Raw genomic sequence first — 24,769 nt, 5'->3', positions numbered from 1 at the left:
TTTATTATATTGTGCGCACGTTTTTATTATATTGTGCGCACGTTTTAAGCATCGTTTGAGTAAAACAAGGGCACGATCTACTTAAACGTGGCCACAATTTGTAAAACGTGCACTCAGTATTGTCGTGACACATAAATATTGGCTTTTAGCCAACAAATCAGCAGACATTTTTATACATTTCCCCATTAGAAATGGATCTGGTCAGAGTGTATCATCATGGTTTGGGTGCACAAGGACACAGAGAACTCCAGCTGCCCAGAATGGCATCATCTGGAGTTTAAGCACATTAAAAAGGATGCTGAGGGCGAAGTGTCTCCCCGTCGTGAGGATGACAGTTTCGGTCATATTATGAAGTTTTGAACGAAAGGAAAACGTGCGCACGTTTTATTAATTCGAGGGCTCGATTAAAGGAAAACGTACGCACGTTTTATTAATTCAAGGGCTCAATTAAAGGAAAATGTGCACACGTTTTATTAATTTGACAGCACGTTTTATTAATTTGTGGGCTCAGTTAAAGGAAAACGTGTGCACAAATGATCATGGCCAGAAAAAAAAAAAAAAAAATCACTTTAAGTGACCTCTCCCGGGTTCCGTAGTTTAAAATGTATGTTAAACAAAATGTTTTGCTGTTTTTTTGTTTTTGATTGTTTTTTGGGGGGGTGGGGTGGAGGTTATTGAGATTAACTGAAAAATAGGATACATGACTTAAATATGTGCACCAGTTGCACATGATCAGAATGTGTTCAAATAACATCATTTTCTCATGCTTCTTTATTAGAAACAAGACTTTTTTTCAGTGTTTGAAAAAGTGCAAGGAAATGCTGCAACAAACAAACAAACACTTTGTTCAGTAAAATGGATGAGCTGACCTGATCACCTGCTTTTGCTTTTTGCCCTTCTGGGTTTTTGTGAGTGTAACAGTGTTTCCCCACCGAACTCACAGCATTCTGCACATTCCATCGGGCAAATCATATATTTTTAATGCAGCTTCCATCCAGCGGCAATTTTTGAGATTGTGTCTAATTGTCTCTTTCTCTCGCTCTCTCTCAGAGAGAAAGAGCGAGAGAGAGCGCAGGAGGTGCAGGGCAGGAGGGAGAGGACACCCTGACAGACAAGAGGAGGAGCAGGAGTGTGAGGAGGAGCGCTGGCAGCAGAACAGCAGTCCAATCGGCGCAGTTGCGCTCCGCGTGACGCGCGTAATGAACCGGACCGTTGCGCTGCGGACAAGAGCGCAGGAACATCCTCAGCATCATCAACAAGTGCCCTGGTCATCTTTACAAAGCTCGTGCACATACGCAGATCTTTATTCTCCCTCTGACTGAGGAAGTTTGTGCCAAACGGGAACTTTGTTTCTTTTTACTTTTTTTTTTTTTTCCCCTGCAGGGAGACATGGACGGGACGATTTCGGCTGCACTTTATTGCAGTGATCCCTGCAGCGATGGCACAGAGGAGAGCTGAGCAAAGATGTGCTGCTGATCACAGCACACAAGCTGGATGCTTTCCTCTTTCCCTGTAAGTACATATGTGTCTGTGTTATATTTTGCTACCACATTTTACGCACAATGTTAAAAAGTATGATAAAATCATTAAAATGGATAGGGGAGACTGGGAGTGGTTGTCACATTTTTCCACCTATATGAATATTTGAATAACAATAATTGTGAGGTTAGTTTTTCTGTATTTAAAAAAGCGAAGGGTCCATGAAGAAATAAAATCACACGTCTGTCAGAATATTTAAAAATTTTACATTAGAGAGCCGCATGCAGCCGAGCTGGATATCAGGCTGTCAGGTCAGTCATGTCAATCATTTTGTGTTTGAGAAATCAGATTCGGCAGTACTGTAGATTCAAGTAGATTTTTGGCAACAAAGCTACTTATACCAAACAGACAGTTAGTTGCGTGAGCTCCAAAATCGGAGAAGAGGAGAATATCATTATGTAATCAGTATATAAAACAAATAGCAGCATTGTGTTACAAAAAAAAAAAAAGATTTATTATTACAGATAGTGAAAAATACATTTTCTTCAGAGAAACACATAAGATAAATGGTATAATTAGCAAATCTGTTCAAAACAAAGATGCAGAGATCTTCCACAACAGCATGTTCCTGTCAAATGTACCTGAGTGAATATTACTGCTGTTGTGCACATGCCTTCTCGGAATGTTTGCTTTGGCTGTACTTTTCTGTAAGTGCAACTTGTCAAAAGCCATATTATTATTATTATTGTTCGTCACACTAGTAGTAGTTGTAGTAGTAATATTGAAAACTCTGCTTGGAAAAGCTGCATTGCATGTAATTCATTGACACAATCATTTGGTGTTATTACATTGTCTGACAAAACATGTAAAATCATATGAATATTAAAATATATAGTGTCTGATGAGCTACTTTACTTTGGTTTAATATTATGCACAGTGATGAAGCCTAATTTATAACAACGGCTCATTCCGGCTTACATGGCAATGGGTTTATAATGCTCCCTTTTTCTTTCATCCATTCTCAATGCCCATTTAGTCCATTTAAAGATCACGGGGGAGCTGGAGCCTGTTCCTGCGTTCACTGAGGACAGGCTGCCAGACGATCGCAGAGCCAACACATATAGACAGGCAAACACAGTCACACTCTTGCCTGCAGTCAATTTAGGGTCACCTTTTCACCTAACCTGCATGTCTTCGGATGTGAAAGGGAGCCGGCGCGCCCGCAAACTCACGCACTGAGGAGAACACGCCACAGAAAGAACCTGGGGCCTCATGTACAAAGCGTGCTTACGCACAAAAACCTGGCATACGTCCGTCTCCACAGTCCACGTGTAAATGTATCAAAAGTGACGTGAGCGTGGAAATGTGCGGTGCGTCACACAATATTCCAGGCTGGTGTACGCACGTTTCTACAGCTATTGTTCCACCGTTGACACGTAGAGGTGACGCAGGGAACCGTCAACAGTGTGAAAACATGAAGTCATCAGAGTGATGTGCACATCAGAGACACACTGATGAACATTTAACACACCCACGTGTTTACAATTATATGTGTGGATATAAAAGCACGCACAAAGTGATGCGTAAAATGACACTAACAATGGCGTTTTTAGAGGACCTTTCTAATGGTGCAATCCGACGTGAGCGTGTATTTGGAGAATGCGAGGATTTACTTCCAAATGAGGATAATGGGCTCATAAACCGATTTCGATTATCAAGGCCACTGTTACTGGCAGTGCGCACAGAACTGCGGCCAGACCAGAGTACAATACGACAACAAGCCAAGGGTTGTCTATGCCCACACAGGTGCTGACCACGCTGGGCATCCTGGCATCAGGTGCATTCCATCGTGAGCTGGCTGATCAGTCAGGGGTGTGCCAGTCAACGTTGCACCGAGCCACAAATCATCCAAATGTCATCAGGTACATTCTAACATTACAGCTCATTTTGTAGTGAGAGCCAGTTCCCTGAATGTAACCGGCGCTACTAACTGCACACATTTTGCTATGAAAGTGCCATCACATGATGAATTTGTTTCTGTTAATAGGAAACATTTTCATTCCATCAATGTTCAAATCATATGTGGTGTGCAAAAAAAGGCTGGAGGCTGCAGTGCACAGTGTGTGATGGGGGGTGGGGGGTGGGGGGGTGATGCTTGTGTTTAAATAGTTTATTTGTGTAATTGTTCTGAATGAAAACCAGAGTGGGCACATTTGGGGATGTGCGTATTCAAATATGTTTTTATTATTATTATTAATGTCTTTTTTTATTATTTTTGTTTGATGGTGAGCTACAGAGCTTCTTAACAGGCTTCCTGTGTTCAGTATTTGTCAATAAATGTGTGTGTAAATTGAGAATGGTCAGTGGAGGAGCGCCGCACCTTTTTAACGTCCCTGTGTGTGCGCTGTTCTGCCTGTTGGCCTCACACACACACACTTCATAGCTCCCATGAAAATTTTTCCAGTTTCATGATTAATCCATTTAACAGTGTACTGAATAAACTGTCCGTGCGTATCTCCACGTAATTTCCAGTCATGTATAGTATAATTTCTTTTCTGTGTTCATGTTGACTGATGTGACATTGTGGGGAATCCCTGCTCCAAGGGGCTAGTTACATAAAATTGCATATTTAAATAGGGCGTGGCCAGGGAGGAGTTTGGTTCCATGCTCAGTTCCACGTTCAGTGGGATGTACAAACGGAACATGCTTGAATTCATGCCTACCCACACTTTCATATGTCTGAATATTTTTGTGCTTACGCCAGATTAAGGGTTTTGGCGTATCCCAACTTTTAGTAGAAAGTCCACGCAAGTCTTTGTACATTAGGCCCCAGGTGGGAAGTGAACCTGAAACCTTCTTACTGTGAGATAACAGTGATAACCACTGAGCCAAAGATGCATTTTTTTTTTTTTTTTTTGCTGCATGGAAAACTTTAACATTAGCTTTCTAGTCATTGAATAATTTGGTGTATTTTTTTTGAACAGGGATATGGTGGTGGTGAGGAGAGACTGGATGATGGGAAATTATTGTAGAAGTGGTGAGAGAGACAGATAGGGCCCCTTCACACATAGTACAAATAAGTCCAAATCAGGGCGACTCACGGCGGAACAGCTCGTATGAGCGAACCACGAAAACATCGAGCCGACGGGCAGGCATGCACAAGCTTGGTGCGATGGTATCGTGCACATGATGGTGCAGTGTGAGCAGGAACACATACAGTGCAAGCAGCTGCACCACATTGTGCTGTTGAGGTGGAGGAAAATTAAAAAAAAAAAAAAACAGCTGTATAATTAGTGAATATCACTCAGTTGATATAAATAATAAATTAAAAGGGGAGGCAATACAGAACCCTGCAGTTAAATAAGCCTGGTTAATTAAAAAATAAATGCCACTCATGGGATTCAAACCCATAAGCTCTGATTAACAGACAGAAACTTTACCACTGTGCTACAATCACTGTGTTTTAACAGGAGCGTGAAATGGCTAAAATTAACAAGCAGATAAATGTATTTTTCAAAAAAGAGAGAAAAGTGCTGTGATAACTGACCAAACAGCATTTGTCTCAACAGCTATGGGCAGCCAGCCACGCCCCAGATGAGAGATACCTCGCCTGCGGGGTGCGCGCGAACCACATGCACATGTGTTGGGGCAGAGCGGGGGGAGGGGGGCACATGAAACACATGCACACGTGTTGTGGGGGCAGCCGACACTCTGGCACACCACATGTGCACTTGGCAACTCCACAGTCATGTGTGCACTTAGACATATCACATCCACCTCGACAGTGATCGTCAGCTGACTGTTATTGTGCTAATACTGTGAATGATCACACACTAAGTGCCAAACGAGTGGTGTTAGATGTTTGTGTGTGTCACCTGGAATTTGGCCGACACCTGCTGCAAGAGGGTTCGAATGGGCTCTCACAGCGCACACTCTGTCTTCCAGCCACTGGTGTGTGCAAATAGATGTAGCAACCGGTGTATGAGGCGTTGGAAGCAGCTACGATTATACACATATTGCATACGATTCCTGCTTCATGCACAATTCGACCACATTAGTACTATGTGTGAAGGGGCCCTTTGGGAGGTATTTCGTGACACCTGAACAGAGGAAGTAAGATAAGGAGACTTGGTGGTTTAATGAAGAATTACAGGATTGGCACTCCACCCAATGTAAACCCTCCTGTCAAAGTCAGTGTTGGACAAGTTACTGTAACAGGGGTACTGTTGTGTGGGCCACCAGAAGAGGAGGTACTGCTGGCCCACCACCAGAGGGCGCCCTGTCTGGAGTGCGGGCTCCAGGCACCAGAGGGCACAGCCGCCTCACAGGAGCAGCCAGGGTGACAGCTGTCACGCATCACCTGCAACAGCTGTTACCAATCATCTGATCAGCAGGGGTACATCAGCAGGACGACGTCTCCACCTCTTTGCCGAGATATCGTTCTACCTGGAAGGTAACATTCTCAGCTAACTGTGTAACAGTAACCTTTTGTGACTTTTGTGCGTTGTATAACAGACTCCTTTTCCAACGAGAGGTGGAGGTAGTTTTCCTGCCGTGCGGATTGCTGGGTGCAAACGCGCCCACATTTAATTGTTTCTTTGTTCCTCGCCAGCAGTACCAGGTCCGACACGCGGAGGCAGTGGCCACCTGGGAATTCGGGACTCGGCGGCTCCAGTATTCCAGGGGTCTGGTGGCGGAGGAAATCGTGTGGTTCCGGTTCTGCTTTGGACAGACGTCTCCTATCTTCGAGCCTGCCCACACGACACCTTTTGTGATTTGGCTTTTTGTCCATTGTTGTAATCTGTTGTATTTGTTGTGCCCATTCACAACAGTAAAGTGTTGTTATTTGACTTCCTCCATTGTCCGTTCATTTGCGCCCCCTGTTGTGGGTCTGTGTACCTACACTTTCCCAACAGGATATCTCGGCCAACGTCATGGACCCCGTGGGGCGTCAACCGGCTGTTGAACGGCCAATGGAAGAGCAGGGCGCACAGGCGTCTGCAGGAGGAATGATCGGTGAGTTGCAGCGAATCCTCACCGCTTTTACGGCTCGGCTGGATCTGATGACTGAGCAGAACGTCCTCCTTAACAGCAGGGTGGAGGCTCTCGCCGCGCAGGTGGAAGCGCGCCCTCAGGGCGCTGCTGCGGCTCCCCCTCCTGTCGATCCTGTGCGCAACAGTGACGTTCCACAGGTCGTTCAACGACCCCTCCCACCTTCCCCTGAAGCATACATAAGCCCTCCAGAGCCGTACGGGGGTTGTGTGGAGACATGCGCGGACTTTCTTATGCAGTGTTCGCTCGTCTTCGCACAACGTCCCGTCATGTACGCGACTGATGCTAGTAAGATTACGTAATTAATCTGCTTCGCGGCAAGGCACGCGCTTGGGCTACAGCACTTTGGGAGCAAAATTCACGGCTCCTTCTGATATATGATGGGTTTGTGAGGGAGTTCAGAACAGTGTTCGATCACCCAAATAGAGGAGAGACCGCTTCAGCCGTGCTGCTGTCAATGAGACAGGGGCGCCGGAGCGCAGCTGTTTATGCAGTCGACTTCCGCATCGCGGCTGCGAGGTCCGGCTGGAATAACACTGCCCTCCGTGCCGCCTTCGTAAACGGACTGTCGTTGGTCCTGAAGGAGCTCCTGGTGGCCAAGGACGAACCGCGGGATTTAGACGGGCTTATTGATCTCGTTATACGATTAGACAATCGGTTAGAAGAACGCCGTCGGGAACGAGACGAAGGGCGTGGCCGGGCACGCGCCGTCCCTCTCCCTTCCGGTTCCGACCGAGTTCCGCCCTCCCCACGCTCTACGGCCTCTACGCTCCGTGTGGTTACAGCTCCCCCTGCTGATGAAGCTATGGACATGAGCAGGGCCACATTTAGGGCACCAGATAAACAGAGGAGGCTGGCCCGCGGAGCGTGCTTTGTTTGTGGCTCAATAGAGCATCAAGTGAGGGACTGCCCCGAGCGGTTAAAACACCAACGCCCGCCCCTAGAAACTGGGTTAGGGGTGGGTCAAAACATTCACATGGGACATACCCATATTGCCACACGACTCCCAGTTACAATCCTTTATGAGGACTTAACCCTGAAGGCCCCAGCACTGGTGGACACGGGCTCTGAAGGGAATCTGTTAGACAGCAGATGGGCCAGGGAGGTAGGGCTCCCTCTGGTGACGCTTACCTCGCCTGTGCAGGTGCGGGCACTAGATGGCTCCCTACTCCCTCTAATCACACATAAGACACCACCAGTAACTCTGGTGGTGTCAGGAAATCACCGAGAGGAGGTCGAGTTTTTTGTGACTCCTGCCACCTCCCGTGTGATTCTCGGTTTCCCTTGGATGTTAAAACACAATCCCCGGATTGATTGGCCGTCCGGGGTAGTGGTTCAGTGGAGCGAAACCTGCCATCGAGTATGTTTAGGTTCCTCGGTTCCTCCCGGTTCCCAGGCTAAGGAGGAGGTCAGAGTCCCGCCCAATCTAGGGACGGTGCCGGTGGAGTACCATGACCTGGTGGATGTGTTCAGTAAGGATCTGGCGCTCACCCTTCCCCCCCACCGTCCGTACGATTGTGCCATTGATTTGGTTCCAGGCGTTGAGTTCCCGTCCAGCAGGCTGTACAACCTCTCACGACCTGAGCGCGAATCAATGGAGACCTACATCCGGGACTCTTTAGCCGCCGGGTTGATCCGGAATTCCACCTCCCCGATGGGTGCAGGTTTCTTTTTTGTGGGTAAAAAAGATGGCGGACTTCGTCCATGCATTGATTATAGGGGGCTGAACGAAATCACGGTTCGTAATCGATACCCGTTGCCCTTGTTGGATTCAGTGTTCACGCCCCTGCATGGAGCCCGAATTTTCACTAAGCTAGATCTTAGAAATGCGTATCACCTGGTTCGGATCCGGAAGGGAGACGAGTGGAAGACGGCATTTAACACCCCCTTAGGTCACTTTGAGTACCTGGTCATGCCGTTCGGTCTCACAAACGCCCCCGCGACGTTCCAAGCATTAGTTAATGATGTCTTGTGGGATTTCCTGCACTGATTCGTCTTCGTATATCTAGACGATATACTCATCTTTTCTCCGGATCCTGAGACTCATGTCCGGCATGTACGTCAGGTCCTGCAGCGGTTGTTGGAGAACCGGCTGTTTGTGAAGGGCGAGAAGTGTGAGTTTCACCGCACATCTTTGTCCTTCCTGGGGTTTATCATCTCCCCCAACTCCGTCGCTCCTGATCCGGCCAAGGTTGCGGCGGTGAGAGACTGGCCCCAACCCACTAGCCGTAGGAAGCTGCAACAGTTCCTCGGCTTTGCAAATTTCTACAGGAGGTTCATTAAGGGCTACAGTCAGGTAGTTAGCCCCCTGACAGCCCTGACCTCACCAAAAGTCCCCTTCACCTGGTCGGCTCGTTGCGATGCCGCGTTCAAGGAGTTGAAACGGCGCTTCTCGTCTGCACCCGTTCTGGTGCAGCCCGATCCTAGTCGCCAGTTAGTGGTTGAAGTGGACGCCTCGGACTCAGGGATAGGAGCTGTGCTTTCCCAGAGCGGGAAGACCGATAAGGTCCTTCACCCGTGTGCCTATTTTTCCCGCAGGTTGACCCCGGCCGAACGGAACTATGACGTCGGCAATCGAGAACTCCTTGCGGTGAAAGAGGCTCTTGAAGAGTGGAGACATCTGTTGGAGGGAACGTCCGTGCCATTCACGGTTTTCACTGACCACCGGAACCTGAAGTATATCAGGACCGCCAAGCGGCTGAACCCCAGGCAAGCCTGCTGGTCACTGTTCTTCGGCCGTTTTGACTTCCGGATCACCTACCGTCCTGGGACCAAGAACCAGAGATCGGATGCCTTGTCCCGGGTACATGAAGATGAAGTCAAAGCGGAGTTGTCGGATCCACCGGAACCCATCATCCCGGAGTCCACTATCGTGGCCATCCTCACCTGGGACGTAGAGAGAACCGTCCGGGAGGCCCTGGCACAAAGCCCGGACCCCGGAACTGGGCCGAAGAACAAACTATACGTCCCACCAGAAGCTAGGGCTGCAGTCCTGGACTTCTGTCACGGCTCCAAGCTCTCCTGTCATCCAGGGGTGCGAAGAACCGTGGCAGTTGTCCGGCAGCGCTTCTGGTGGGCGTCCCTAGAGGCCGACGTCCGGGATTATATCCAGGCCTGCACCACCTGCACCAGGGGCAAGGCTGACCATCGCAGGGCATCAGGTTTACTCCAGCCGCTGCCTGTGCCTCATCGCCCCTGGTCCCACATTGGCCTGGATTTTGTCACGGGCCTCCCGCCGTCCCAGGGTAACACCACCATCCTCACGATAGTGGACCGATTCTCCAAGGCGGCCCACTTCGTGGCCCTCCCGAAGCTCCCAACAGCCCAGGAGACAGCGGACCTCCTGGTCCACCACGTCGTCCGGCTGCATGGGATTCCAACAGACATTGTCTCCGATCGCGGTCCCCAGTTCTCCTCGCAGGTCTGGAGGAGCTTCTGCCGGGAACTGGGGGCCACGGTGAGTCTCTCGTCCGGGTACCACCCTCAGACCAACGGGCAAGCAGAACGGGTAAACCAGGAGGTGGAACAGGCCTTGCGCTGCGTGACTGCCGCGCACCCGGCGGCCTGGAGTACCCATTTGGCCTGGATCGAGTATGCCCATAACAGCCAGGTGTCTTCAGCCACCGGCCTCTCCCCTTTTGAGGTATGTCTGGGGTATCAGCCCCCGTTGTTTCCGGTGGTTGAGGGAGAGGTCGGTGTGCCCTCGGTCCAGGCCCACCTACGGAAGTGCCGTCGGGTGTGGCGTGCCGCCTGTTCTGCTTTGCTAAAGGCCCGGACGAGGGCAAAAGCCCATGCAGACCGTCGGCGGACCCCGGCCCCTGCGTATCGGCCAGGGCAGGAGGTGTGGTTATCCACAAAAGACATTCCCCTCAAAGTGGACTCCCCCAAGCTACAGGACCGATACATCGGCCCATTCAAGATCCTTAAGGTCATCAGTCCAGCCGCAGTGAGGCTTCAGCTTCCGGCCTCACTGCGGATCCATCCTGTGTTTCATGTGTCCCGGGTTAAACCACATCACACCTCACCCCTCTGTACTCCGGGTCCGGTGCCGCCTCCTGCCCGGATAATCGATGGCGAGCCGGCTTGGACTGTACGCCGGCTTTTGGATGTCCGTAGGATGGGCCGGGGCTTCCAGTATTTGGTGGACTGGGAGGGGTACGGTCCCGAAGAACGCTCCTGGGTGAAGAGGAGCTTCATCCTGGACCCGGCCCTCCTGGCCGATTTCTACCGCCGCCACCCGGACAAGCCTGGTCGGGCGCCAGGAGGCGCCCGTTGAGGGGGGGGTCCTGTTGTGTGGGCCGCCACAAGAGGAGGTACTGCTGGCCCACCACCAGAGGGCGCCCTGTCTGGAGTGTGGGCTCCAGGCACCAGAGGGCGCAGCCGCCTCACAGGAGCAGCCAGGGTGACAGCTGTCACGCATCACCTGCAACAGCTGTTACCAATCATCTGATCAGCAGGGGTACATCAGCAGGACGACGTCTCCACCTCTTTGCCGAGATATCGTTCTACCTGGAAGGTAACATTCTCAGCTAACTGTGTAACAGTAACCTTTTGTGACTTTTGTGCATTGTATAACAGACTCCTTTTCCAACGAGAGGTGGAGGTAGTTTTCCTGCCGTGCGGATTGCTGGGTGCAAACGCGCCCACATTTAATTGTTTCTTTGTTCCTCGCCAGCAGTACCAGGTCCGACACGCGGAGGCAGTGGCCACCTGGGAATTCGGGACTTGGCGGCTCCAGTATTCCCGGGGTCTGGTGGCGGAGGAAATCGTGTGGTTCCGGTTCTGCTTTGGACAGACGTCTCCTATCTTCGAGCCTGCCCACACGACACCTTTTGTGATTTGGCTTTTTGTCCATTGTTGTAATCTGTTGTATTTGTTGTGCCCATTCACAACAGTAAAGTGTTGTTATTTGACTTCCTCCATTGTCCGTTCATTTGCGCCCCCTGTTGTGGGTCCATGTACCTACACTTTCCCAACAGGTACGCTTGGTTTCAGTGTGGAAGGTTTCTGGTTCAAACTCCATCTCTGCCACATTTCTCCATGTAATGTGGAGTTGTGTCACAAAAGGGCAACTAGTGTAATAATTGTGTCAAATCAACATGCACGTTGACCTTGGATCTGCTGTGCCAACTCTGAGTGAAAACAAGGGAGCAGCCAAAGGGACATAAGCCCCGTTTACACACAGACGGTAAGAGCTTCCGGAAGCATCCCAGAAGAGTTTTTGGCCTTCTTAAGGATCACACGCCGTTGGTAACGCCAGCACTAGGGGGCGTGGCTTAGTTCCGGCTTTACCGGGAATCGTCGAAAAAATTATTCAACATGTCAAATAATTCCGGGAGCGCTCCCGGAGACCTCCCGTGACGACAGCGACAACGCGAACAACGGCGTTTGATACTTTTTAATCGCCGTTTCATCCTGCCGCTTCCTGTAGTGCCGCAGTTCTCGTCGCGCCGTGATGACCAATCAGGGACTGAATATGTAGTGACGTGGAGATGTCTGGAGTTTGAAGATGTGAACATGTCCTGTATCTGGTAGCAGCCTGTGAGCAGGACTTAGGTCTCTTTTGTCCTTTATTTTACAATCATGACAAAGTTTTTGGAGCGAGCAGCAGCACCACAGCAGTGTGGAGCGGAGTTTCTTTTTATTTTTATTTTACGTGCGTGCGCACGCGAATCGTCCTGGAGATTATTTTGCTTATTAGCTACACAGCTGTATAATAAAGCAAATGGTGACTGGCTTCTAAACACAATTATGACAGAGTTTTTTGGGGGAAAGAGCGAGTAGCAGCCCCGCAGCAAACACAAACAGCAGCAGGGAGCGGAGTTTCTTTTTTTCTTTCTTTTTTTATGTGCGCGCGAGCGAATCGTCTGTAGAGAATATTTTATTAATTTACTACACAGATGTATAATAAAGCAAATGGTGACTGGCTTCTAAACACAATTATGACAGAGTTTTTTGGGGGAAAGAGCGGAGGAGCGGGGAGCGGAGTTTCTTTTTTTTTTTTACGTGCTCGCGCTCCGCCCCTTTCCACCACGAAAACAGCCGGAACTACCGCGAACTTCGGTCTACGTACTACTCGCCGACAAAACCATCTATGTGTAACCTAGGCGTTACTTTACTAGTTACTGTTATTTCATAGTAATTGGGGGTTGGTTAAGTTAGACCTTACTTGTGTGAAGCTCCTTGAGGAAACTTTGTTGTGATTTGGCGCTATATAAATGAAATAAATTGAATTGAATTGGGCACCACAGTCTCATTTGAGGGCGAGCACTAAAGGGGTAAAATATGACACATATAAGGTAATTTCTATTCTTCCAGCGAAAAAACATGGCATTTTCTCTGACTTTTTGGGCAAATTATATACAAACAAAGTGAAAATGCAAATAAAAAGTGACGATGTGGTGGAAAGTTTCTGAGCCGGAGCACAAACATGTCGAGGCAGTTTTGCAGGCATGAGAACATAGCTACTCTGGTTAGCTGTGTAGGCTAACACTTACCGACACAACATCTTCCATTCGCCTCATCTTCACTTCACCAATGGAAACAAAACAAAACAAAACAAAAAAAAAAAAAAAAACAGTTTTCGCGACTGCTTTGGTGATTGCAGCCGAAAACAAAACACAACACCATTTTTCCACATGAAGTTATGCTGTCTATATATTGTACAACAGGAGCGGCTGTCCCCATAAGTGGTCAAATCACGCAGGATTCAAACGAGACTGTGCTGCCATATTAGTTATATTACTCTGAATTGTGATGCGCTACATCCTTCTGAATGACTTTTGAGTTATTTTCACCAAAGGAACTGTGGAAGTAGGGCTGGGCATTCTAAAATGTACTTTACTGCAGCTCATTATACATCCAGTAGAGGCCATCATTGAGTAGTGTAATGACTAAAGGCCCTTAAGTGTTGTGTGGGCCGCTGAAGAGGAGGTACTGCTGGCCCACCACCACCAGATGGCGCCCTGCTTGAAGTGCGGGCTTCAAGCATGAGAGGGCGTCATAGCAACCGGGAGTGACAGCTGTCACTCGTCATCAGCACCAGCTGTCACTCATCCACATCACCACCACCATAAAGGCCGGACTGCAACTCCACCTCCCCGCTGAGAAATCAGCCATCAGAAGAGGTAATTTCTCTGCAGTGAGAGTGTAGTCAGAACGCTTTTGCAGCCGGGATTGGTGTAAAGTGTGATCAGCGACGGCTTCGCTTCACACTCCAACCAGATAAATGGTTAGACAGGAGCTGCACGAGTGTGTGATTGGAGGTGGAGGTGCTCCCTCCCAAAAGAATACAGACTGTGGGATTACTGAGTGTGCGAACTCACACTCATCAACACTGTTTCTGTTCTCTGCCAGCAGTACCAGGTCTGACAGCTGGAGATGGTGACCACCTGGGGACACAGGACTTGGCAGCTCCGGTGTTCTTCAGATCCGTTGGTGGTGAGGGCCGTGTGGGATCCGGCTCGGCTCAGGACGGATGTCTCCTATCCTCAAGCCTGCCCACACGTCACTCAAATCTGTAATTCAGTGGTACCTACACTGTGATTGTCTGTATTTTGTTGTGCACTACAACATTAAATTGTTACTGTTTGGCTTATCCATTGCCCGTTCATTTAACGCCCCCTGTTGTGGGTCCGTGTTCCTACACCTTCACAACATTAAGGTTACTAACAACAATATAAAAAGTAGTATACTTGGAGCAGTGAAGGATCAAGGCGCAATACAAGTAGCAACCACAGCCAGAATCCCAAAGAATCAAAGTTTGGTAAAATTATGACAGAGATGGTGTGAATATTTAAAGTCTAGGACAATTCATATTAAACATAATAGAGCTAGAGCTCACTATAATGTAACCTCTAACCTAATGACATAAAACATACACAACCTTTTTCTTTTCATTTCCATTTGTTTATTTTCATTAAATTCAAGAAATTGACAGCACAAAACTGGCACGCTGGCATGATGGACATGACCTATGCTTTATCAAGAATTATAAAGTTCATTTGGAGGATTATTCTTCATTCTCAAGGGATAGAATTCAGTCATTTTAGTCCAACATCAAAAAATTTAATATATATAGGCTAAACATAGCGTGCAACTGCTAAGAAATTAAGCACAAACCAAATCAAATCAATTTTATTTATATAGCGCCAAGTCACAACAAACAGTTGCCGCAAGGCGCTTTATATCGTAAGGCAAGGTCATACAATAATTACGGAAAACCCCCAACGGTCAAAACGACCCCCTGTGAGCAAGCACTTGGCGACAGTGGGAAGGAAAAACTCCCTTTTAACAGGAAGAAACCTCCAGCAGAACCAGGCTCAGGGAGGGGCAGTCCTCTGCTGGGACTGGTTGGGGCTGAGGGAGAGAGCCAGGAAAAAGACATGCTGTGGAGGGGAGCAGAGATCAATCACTAATGATTAAATGCAGAGTGCTGCATTCAGAGCAAAAAGAGAAAGAAACACTCAGTGCATCATGGGAACCCCCCAGCAGTCTAAGTCTATAGCAGCAAAACTAAGGGATGGTTCAGGGTCACCTGATCCAGCCCTAACTATAAGCTTTAGCAAAAAGGAAAGTTTTAAGCCTAATCTTAAAAGTAGAGAGGGTGTCTGTCTCCCTGATCCGAATTGGGAGCTGGTTCCAGAGGAGAGGAGCCTGAAAGCTGAAGGCTCTGTCTCCCATTCTACTCTTACAAACCCTAGGAACTACAAGTAAGCCTGCAGTCTGAGAGCGAAGCGCTCTATTGGGGTGATATGGTACTATGAGGTCCATAAGATAAGATGGGACCTGATTATTCAAAATCTTATAAGTAAGAAGAATAATTTTAAATACTATTCTAGAATTAACAGGAAGCCAATGAAGAGAGGCCAATATGGGTGAGATATGCTCTCTCCTTCTAGTCCCTGTCAGTACTCTAGCTGCAGCATTTTGAATTAACTGAAGGCTTTTCAGGGAACTTTTAGGACAACCTGATAATAATGAATACAATAGTCCAGCCTAGAGGAAATAAATGCATGAATTAGTTTTTCAGCATCACTCTGAGACAAGACCTTTCTAATTTTAGAGATATTGCACAAATGCAAAAAAGCAGTCATACATATTTGTTTAATATGCGCATTGAATGACATATCCTGATCAAAAATGACTCCAAGATTTCTCAAAGTATTACTAGAGGTCAGGGTAATGCCATCCAGAGTAAGGATCTGGTTAGACACCATGTTTCTAAGATTTGTGGGGCCAAGTACAATAACTTCAGTTTTATCTGAGTTTAAAAGCAGGAAATTAGAGGTCATCCATGTCTTTATGTCTGTAAGACAATCCTGCAGTTTAGCTAATTGGTGTGTGTCCTCTGGCTTCATGGATAGATAAAGCTGGGTATCATCTGCATAACAATGAAAATTTAAGCAATGCTGTCTAATAATACTGCCTACGGGAAACATGTACAAAGTGAATAAAATTGGTCCTAGCACAGAACCTTGTGGAACTCCATAATTAACCTTAGTCTGTGAAGAAGATTCCCCATTTACATGAACAAATTGTAATTTATTAGATAAATATGATTCAAACCACCGCAGTACAGTGCCTTTAATACCTATGGCATGCTCTAATCTCTGGAATAAAATTTTATGGTCAACAGTATCAAAAGCAGCACTGAGGTCTAACAGAACAAGCACAGAGATGAGTCCACTGTCTGAGGCCATAAGAAGATCATTTGTAACCTTCACTAATGCTGTTTCTGTACTATGATGAATTCTAAAACCTGACTGAAACTCTTCAAATAGACCATTCCTCTGCAGATGATCAGTTAGCTGTTTTACAACTACCCTTTCAAGAATTTTTGAGAGAAAAGGAAGGTTGGAGATTGGCCTATAATTAGCTAAGATAGCTGGGTCAAGTGATGGCTTTTTAAGTAATGGTTTAATTACTGCCACCTTAAAAGCCTGTGGTACATAGCCAACTAATAAAGATAGATTGATCATATTTAAGATCGAAGCATTAATTAATGGTAGGGCTTCCTTGAGCAGCCTGGTAGGAATGGGGTCTAATAGACATGTTGATGGTTTGGAGGAAGTAACTAATGAAAATAACTCAGACAGAACAATTGGAGAGAAAGAGTCTAACCAAATACCGGCATCACTGAAAGCAGCCAAAGATAACGATATGTCTTTGGGATGGTTATGAGTAATTTTTTCTCTAATAGTTAAAATTTTATTAGCAAAGAAAGTCATGAAGTCATTACTAGTTAAAGTTAAAGGAATACTCAGCTCAATAGAGCTCTGACTCTTTGTCAGCCTGGCTACAGTGCTGAAAAGAAACCTGGGGTTGTTCTTATTTTCTTCAATTAGAGATGAGTAGTAAGATGTTCTAGCTTTATGGAGGGCTTTTTTATAGAGCAACAGACTCTTTTTCCAGGCTAAGTGAAGATCTTCTAAATTAGTTAGACGCCATTTCCTCTCCAACTTACGGGTTATCTGCTTTAAGCTGCGAGTTTGTGAGTTATACCACGGAGTCAGGCACTTCTGATTTAAGGCTCTCTTTTTCAGAGGAGCTACAGCATTCAAAGTTGTCTTCAATGAGGATGTAAAACTATTGACGAGATACTCTATCTCACTCACAGAGTTTAGGTAGCTACCCTGCACTGTGTTGGTATATGGCATTGGAGAACATAAAGAAGGAATCATATCCTTAAACCTAGTTACAACGGTTTCTGAAAGACTTCTAGTGTAATGAAACTTATTCCCCACTGCTGGGTAGTCCATCAGAGTAAATGTAAATGTTATTAAGAAATGATCAGACAGAAGGGAGTTTTCAGGGAATACTGTTAAGTCTTCAATTTCCATACCATAAGTCAGAACAAGATCTAAGATATGATTAAAGTGGTGGGTGGACTCATTTACATTTTGAGCAAAGCCAATTGAGTCTAATAATAGATTAAATGCAGTGTTGAGGCTGTCATTCTCAGCATCTGTGTGGATGTTAAAATCGCCCACTATAATTATCTTATCTGAGCTAAGCACTAAGTCAGACAAAAGGTCTGACAATTCACAGAGAAACTCACAGAAATGACCAGGTGGACGATAGATAATAACAAATAAAACTAGTTTTTGGGACTTCCAATTTGGATTGACAAGACTAAGAGTCAAGCTTTCAAATGAATTAAAGCTCTGTCTGGGTTTTGGATTAATTAATAAGCTGGAATGGAAGATTGCTGCTAATCCTCCGCCTCGGCCCGTGCTTTCAGGTGAAAGCAGGTAATTCAGATAACTGTAAAGACTGCCAAAAGATTGATACACAGGAGATCTGTCCAACAGATGACAGCATCCAATGGGGAAGCAGCAAACGAGTCACTCAGAAACAGAGGCACTAGATAAAAACACAGCTATCAGTCATTCCTAATATTGGTGATGACGAGGCAGTCTTGTTGGCAGTTGGCAAAGGAGAAGCAAACACATAAAAATTAATGAATATTTATTGAGGTTGTTAGAGGGTGTCACTCAGGTAAATTCTGAGAGCATGTGGTGGTACCACATTTCGCTGAATCCACCACACTATGGAACTATCTTAGGACCTGAATGGCAGCAACCTAAATAGACAGCCGGTCCCCACATTTCAAAAGTAGTCATCTATCTGCCATAAGCAGTTGCAATGTGGGCATCTTCTTGGCCTTTTCAAATTGCTCATCATTTCTACAGAGGCATTCACATTCACATTTCTGGTGTTTAGTTTAGTTTAGTAGTTTAGCTACTGGTAGTGTCACATCCCTCTACTGCCTCTACTGGTGGTTGGCTCTCACTGCGGTATTGTATCACTTCCTGTTCTGGAGCACAGCGGTGTTTTGCTGTATCTGTTAGCTGTTTAATCTGTGCAGTTAGATTAATTTAGTTAACTAGATAACAATTTGTTTCACATTGTAATCTTCACGTCCCTTAACTAAAGCACTCCCTCTGCTGAATCACCCCTAAATTATTTACACATTATTCACTTTGTGTGTTTTTAGGAATCCGCTAGCTTAGCGCAGCTACTAGCTCTTAGCCAGTTTAGCATGGTGGCTTCTCCTGTCTCTCCCACACTTTTCTGCTCTGGGTGTGAAATGTTTAGTTATTCCTCGGCCTCCTTTAGCAGTAATGGTACTTGTAATAAGTGTAGCTTATTCGTAGCTTTGGAAGCCAGGCTGGGCGAATTGGAGACTTGGCTCCGCACCTTGGAAAATCCTACAGCTAGCCAGGCCCCTGTAGTTGGTGCGGACCAAGGTAGCTTAGCCGCCGTTAGTTCCCCTCCAGCAGATCCCGAGCAGCCGGGAAAGCAGGCTGACTGGGTGACTGTGAGGAGGAAGCGTAGTCCTAAACAGAAGCCCCGTGTACACCGCCAACCCATTCACATCTCTAACCGTTTTTCCCCACTCAGCGACACACCCGCCGAGGAACAAACTCTGGTTATTGGCGACTCTGTTTTGAGAAATGTGAAGTTAGCGACACCAGAAACCATAGTCAATTGTCTTCCGGGGGCCAGAGCAGGTGACATTGAAGGAAATTTGAAACTGCTGGCTAAGGCTAAGCATAAATTTGGTAAGATTGTAATTCACGTCGGCAGTAATGACACCCGGTTACGCCAATCGGAGGTCACTAAAATTAATATTGAATCGGTGTGTAACTTTGCAAAAACAATGTCGGACTCTGTAGTTTTCTCTGGGCCCCTCCCCAATCGGACCGGGAGTGACATGTTTAGCCACATGTTCTCCCTGAATTGCTGGCTGTCTGAGTGGTGTCCAAAAAATGAGGTGGGCTTCATAGATAATTGGCAAAGCTTCTGGGGAAAACCTGGTCTTGTTAGGAGAGACGGCATCCATCCATCTTTGGATGGAGCAGCTCTCATTTCTAGAAATCTGGCCAATTTTCTTAAATCCTCCAAACCGTGACAATCCAGGGTTGGGACCAGGAAGCAGAGTTGTAGTCTTACACACCTCTCTGCAGCTTCTCTCCCCCTGCCATCCCCTCATTACCCCATCCCGTAGAGACGGTGCCTGCTCCAAGACCACCAATAACCAGCAAAAATATATTTAAGCATAAAAATTCAAAAAGAAAAAAATAATATAGCACCTTCAACTGCACCACAGACTAAAACAGTTAAATGCGGTCTATTAAACATTAGATCTCTCTCTTCTAAGTCCCTGTTAGTAAATGATATAATAATTGATCAACATATTGATGTATTATGCCTTACAGAAACCTGGTTACAGCAGGATGAACATGTTAGTTTAAATGAGTCAACACCCCCAAGTCACATTAACTGCCAGAACGCTCGTAGCACAGGCTGAGGCGGAGGATTAGCAGCAATCTTCCACTCCAGCTTATTAATTAATCAAAAACCCAGACAGAGCTTTAACTCATTTGAAAGCTTAAAGCACTGTAACTAGGTTTAAGGATATGATTCCTTCTTTATGTTCTCCAATGCCATATACCAACACAGGGCAGAGTAGCTACCGAAACTCTGTGAGTGAGATAGATTATCTCGTCAATAGTTTTATATCCTCATTGATGACAACTTTGGATGCTGTAGCTCCTCTGAAAAAGAGAGTCTTAAATCAAAAGTGCCTGACTCCGTGGTATAACTCACAAACTCGCAGCTTAAAGCAGATAACCCGTAAGTTGGAGAGGAAATGGCATCTCACTAATTTAGAATATCTTCACATAGCCTGGAAAAAGAGTCTGTTGCTCTATAAAAAAGCCCTCCGTAAAGCTAGGACATCTTACTACTCATCACTAATTGAAGAAAATAACAACAACCCCAGGTTTCTTTTCAGCACTGTAGCCAGGCTGACAAAGAGTCAGAGCTCTATTGAGCCGGGTATTCCTTTAACTTTAAGGTGAGACACTGTTTCTTTCAGTTTTGCCTTACAATATAAAGCGCCTTGGGGCAACTGTTTGTTGTGATTTGACACTATATAAATAAAATTGATTTGATTTGATTTGATTTAGTTTTCTCCACTATTATCTGCCATGCATTATTTTCATGGCATTGACTTTGTATTATCTCTGACATTTCTCCTCTGCATTATTTACTCTTCACACCTTCTCAATGGAATTTTCCTTTGTGATAATTATTCGTCATGCTTTTATTTTTACACTTACTTCATATTTCTTCTCTCTGTAGCTTTACTTCCTGTCACTTGGACTTCTGGGTTCATGTGCATTTCCTTGTATATTGTTCTATATACTTCATAACCATTCACTCCCTCACCAGATTGTCTTGGTTCAATGCAAGCTATCTGGCTTCATTTCCTGCTGTTACACGGATGTCTACACCGCACATTTTGCTCGGATACGTACATTTTTTTTAAACACATTTTCCAGTGAATTGGATATAAACATCTGCTGTTATTGCACACCTCTAAGCAAGTACAGTTGATTTCAAGAATTATTACACAGGAATGGAAATATATTCATGCTATCAAGTAAGTTCTTTGGGCTTTTTCCTTTTTACATTTGGTGTTGTAACACTCACTCACTCACTCATCTTCAACTGCCTACTCGAATTAAGGGTCACAGGGGGAGGGGGGGGTGGAACCTATCCCAGCAGTGATAGAGTGTGAGGCAGGGTATACCCTGGACAAGATGCCAGTCTTGCAGTGCCACATACAAATCACCAGTGTTAAATTAAAACTGACAGTGAACATATGGCCCCACTCTGACCAAAGCAGTAACATATGTACACTGGCAATGTTAATTTAACACTGTCAGTGTTAGTTTTACACTGTTGATTTTACTGTGCACCAACATGCACATCTACAGACAATTTCAAGTTTCCAGTCCACCTAACCTGCATGTCTTTGGATGTGAGAGGAAGCCAGAGCACCCAGAGAGAACCAAAGCAAACATGGGGAGAACATGCAAACTCCACACAGAAAGGACACAGATGGGAATTGACCCCATGACCTTCTTGCTGTGAGGCAACAGTGCTAACCACTAAGCCACTGTGCTGCCATTGTTGTAACACTGCATTCAAAATGGAATTTGCATGTTTATTTGGTGCAGCTTTTACATCTGATGCCCTTCCTGATGCAACTCATTACATGGAGAATGAGTGTGGGTGGTCTTGGAAACAAGTGCACTGACCTCTTGGCCAACACACTACTTATTTTTAAAAAATAATTTGTGATAGTCACCACAGGGTGCCTTTAATGCCTTTGTGTGTGCATATGCCAACGCTTGTCCACACCTCCTGCTGACTAGACTGCCTAGAGAATGTGAGGGGTGTATTTAAGGACTCATGGTGGTAATTGTGTTTGTGACTTCAGAAAGGTGGTAAGCACATGCAAAACAGTGAGGTGGAAGGAAAAAAAATGAAGACATCATTTTTATGGGGAGGATGACCTCGAGCGCAGCCAGGGGGCAGGTGGTAGTGCGATCAGCAGAGAGAGCACAGTCCCAAAATGATGATGCTCCTGCAGGATGCACTGTACAGGTTAAAGCTATTTTTGTTGTGTATCTATGAATGAACAACAGCGGAAACATTGCCTGAGACAAGCCACATAAACCATTTTTATTTTATTGTTCAGTAAAGAATTAACACAATGATGAGCACTACAGTGTCAAAATGAATTTAATATCATGCTTACAGTTGGCTGTGCAGAATATAATTTCCTAATTGAATAAGTCAAAATTGGCTGTGACAGCTGGGGGTGTGCGTTGATTCATGAGATTCCCTAAAACTGCAGTGTATCTTTATCAATGAGTATAACAATTCGTAAGGAAATGGTATTTAAAAGACTGGGCTGCCTGTGGACAAGGAACAGTTGTCTTTGCTGGAGTAATCGATGATGAACTTGGATACTGACAGTTACTGCTGGAATTTTTGCTACGTTGAAGACTAAATTGTTTCTCAACATGACTTTGTTTCTTTCAGCACTTGTCTCTCTGCCACAGTCATCCTCACAGCAAACCCAAGATTACAGTTCCCTGCTGGAATAGCTCACTGAGTACCACCTGTGGCTAAAGTCTTTTACCAACACTTTAAAAAGGCAACATGGAATGCAAAGAAATGAGTTGTGAGGATTACTTCAAGATGAGTCCTTAGGATTGTGGGAAAAAAACTGAATAAAGTTCAAGTTATCTGCATTTGAGGTCACAAAGTACTGGAGACGATGATTGTTTTTGACTGACAGGACGGGAGGGGAACCTACTACTGAATATGTGGATCTCACTGGGGCTGGATATGTCCAAGAAGTTCCTGATATTTGCTGGTTTCCTGCTGTGGGGCTCGTTGGTGGGAATAATCCTTGCACCAGTGATGGCTTGTCCCCAAATTTGTCACTGCATAGAGAAAAGCGGCTTAACAGTGGTCCAGTGTATGTCCCGCAGTTTGGAGAAGATCCCATCAGATCTACCAAGAGACACAGTTGTCCTGCTTTTGGCTTCCAACCACATCACCAAGATCCCAAACCACACTTTCAAGGAACTGCACCACCTTCAAGAATTGGATCTGTCTAACAATAACATTGAGATTGTGGATGCTGGAGCATTTCAAGGGGTTTCTGACAGCCTCCTTGTCCTGGATCTGTCAAACAATCACATTCAAAGCCTCCCCAAAGAGGCGTTTGCCCATCTTCGAGCAAAAATCAGTCTTTCACACAATCCCTGGCACTGTGAGTGTACACTGCAGGAAGTTCTAAGGGAGTTGCGGCTGGACCCTGAGACAGTGAACGAGGTCATCTGCCACACCGCAGTGCAGGATGAATATGCAGGCAAGCCGCTAATCCAGGTGCTGGACTCAGGGATCAACTTCTGCAACTTTCATCATAAGACCACCGATATAGCCATGTTTGTTACTATGTTTGGGTGGTTCACCATGGTGATTGCATATGTCATCTACTATGTGAGACACAATCAGGAGGATGCCAGGAGGCATCTGGAGTACCTCAAATCCCTCCCCAGCAGCTCTCAGATCAGCAAGGAGTGTGACACCATCAGCACTGTTCTTTAGCAGTGTGTGTGTGTGTGTGGGTGTGTGTGTATGTGTGTGTGAAGTGACTAAAAAACTGTTAGAAAACCAAATTCCCCACATTTTTAAAGCACTTTATTTAAGGTATGTCAAAGATTTAATTTTATTTGTTAATTTGTATTTATTTATTTATTCATTTATTTTACAAAAGGGTACTTATCAAATAGGGATGGTTCAGTAATGTTATTTTGGCACCAGATGCTCTTATTCGTCGAAACAAGCCAACTCATAAGATCAGATGGCAGCTGATTTGTGTGCTTGGAACATGGCAGCTGCAGAGGACAAACACACTCTGCCAGGCCTAAAACCACAATTTGGCTGAGAAATGAGTGAAAAGTTTCGCTGAAGCGTTCATGAGAAAGGAGTAAATTTTCATACGGTCCCTAACCTGCTTGGATGATAATAATGATAATCACAATAATAACAATAATTATACACATTTGTATGTCAGTTTACAAGTAAACACAAGAATGAAAACAATAAAAAACAAATAAACCACAGGTCAGGAATTAAGTCAGGAATTTTTTTTTCAATATTTACTTCATTCATTTAAAAGAAAAGCAGAAATGAGTACATTACAAGACACTGAATGAAAAGGAGCAGAGAGAAGAACAAGTCTTATATTTTCTGCCCCTTTTAACAATACAATCTTTCAATTTTAAGCATCATTATTCAACATTATTTAACAGATTACATTTTTTTCGACTTTGTCACATACCACTGACTTATTTCATAATTTTAGCCATTATTTAAAAGATTACATTTTTAACAGGTTACTTGTTAGACTTAAAACATTTTAGACATTATTAACAGATTACATTTTAGACTTTGTCACAACCCAATGATTTATTCATACTTACTTAATGCATCTAGTTTAATACGTTTTTTAAATAATTTAAGCGACCTTGATTCTTTGATTTCTTTGTTGAGGTTGTTCCATAATTTTACACCATTCACTGCAATACTCCGTTCCTTTACTTTGGTTCTGAATCTTGGTTTTTTAAAGACTTCTATTCCTTTCAAATTATAACTACTTACTCTTTTTTTCAAACATATTTTGAATGTTTATTGGTAAGGTATTTTTATTAGCTTGGTGCACTGTTTGTAATATTTTCAAATCATCTAAATCATGAAATTTAAGTACCTTATACTTAATGAATAATGGATTAGATGGATCTCTAAAACGACTATTGCTGATCATTTTTAAAGCTCTTTTCTGCAGAATAAATAATGGTTGTGT

At 45.2% G+C, this 24,769-nt stretch overlaps 1 protein-coding gene across 1 annotated transcript; it reads left to right on the top strand.

The window, feature by feature from the left end:
- Nucleotides 1–1,121: 1,121 nt before the first annotated feature.
- Nucleotides 1,122–23,511, top strand: lrrc3 (leucine rich repeat containing 3). Its single transcript, XM_034186470.1, has 2 exons — nt 1,122–1,512; nt 22,435–23,511. The coding sequence occupies exon 2, from the start codon at nt 22,720–22,722 to the stop codon at nt 23,509–23,511; it is 792 nt and encodes a 263-aa protein (XP_034042361.1). The 5' UTR covers nt 1,122–1,512; nt 22,435–22,719.
- Nucleotides 23,512–24,769: the final 1,258 nt, after the last annotated feature.

This window comes from Thalassophryne amazonica, chromosome 14 (assembly GCF_902500255.1).
Source record: "Thalassophryne amazonica chromosome 14, fThaAma1.1, whole genome shotgun sequence".
NCBI lineage: Eukaryota > Metazoa > Chordata > Actinopteri > Batrachoidiformes > Batrachoididae > Thalassophryne > Thalassophryne amazonica.
Note: the sequence above shows the minus strand (reverse complement) of the source record. Positions and strands in the feature narration are given on the sequence as shown.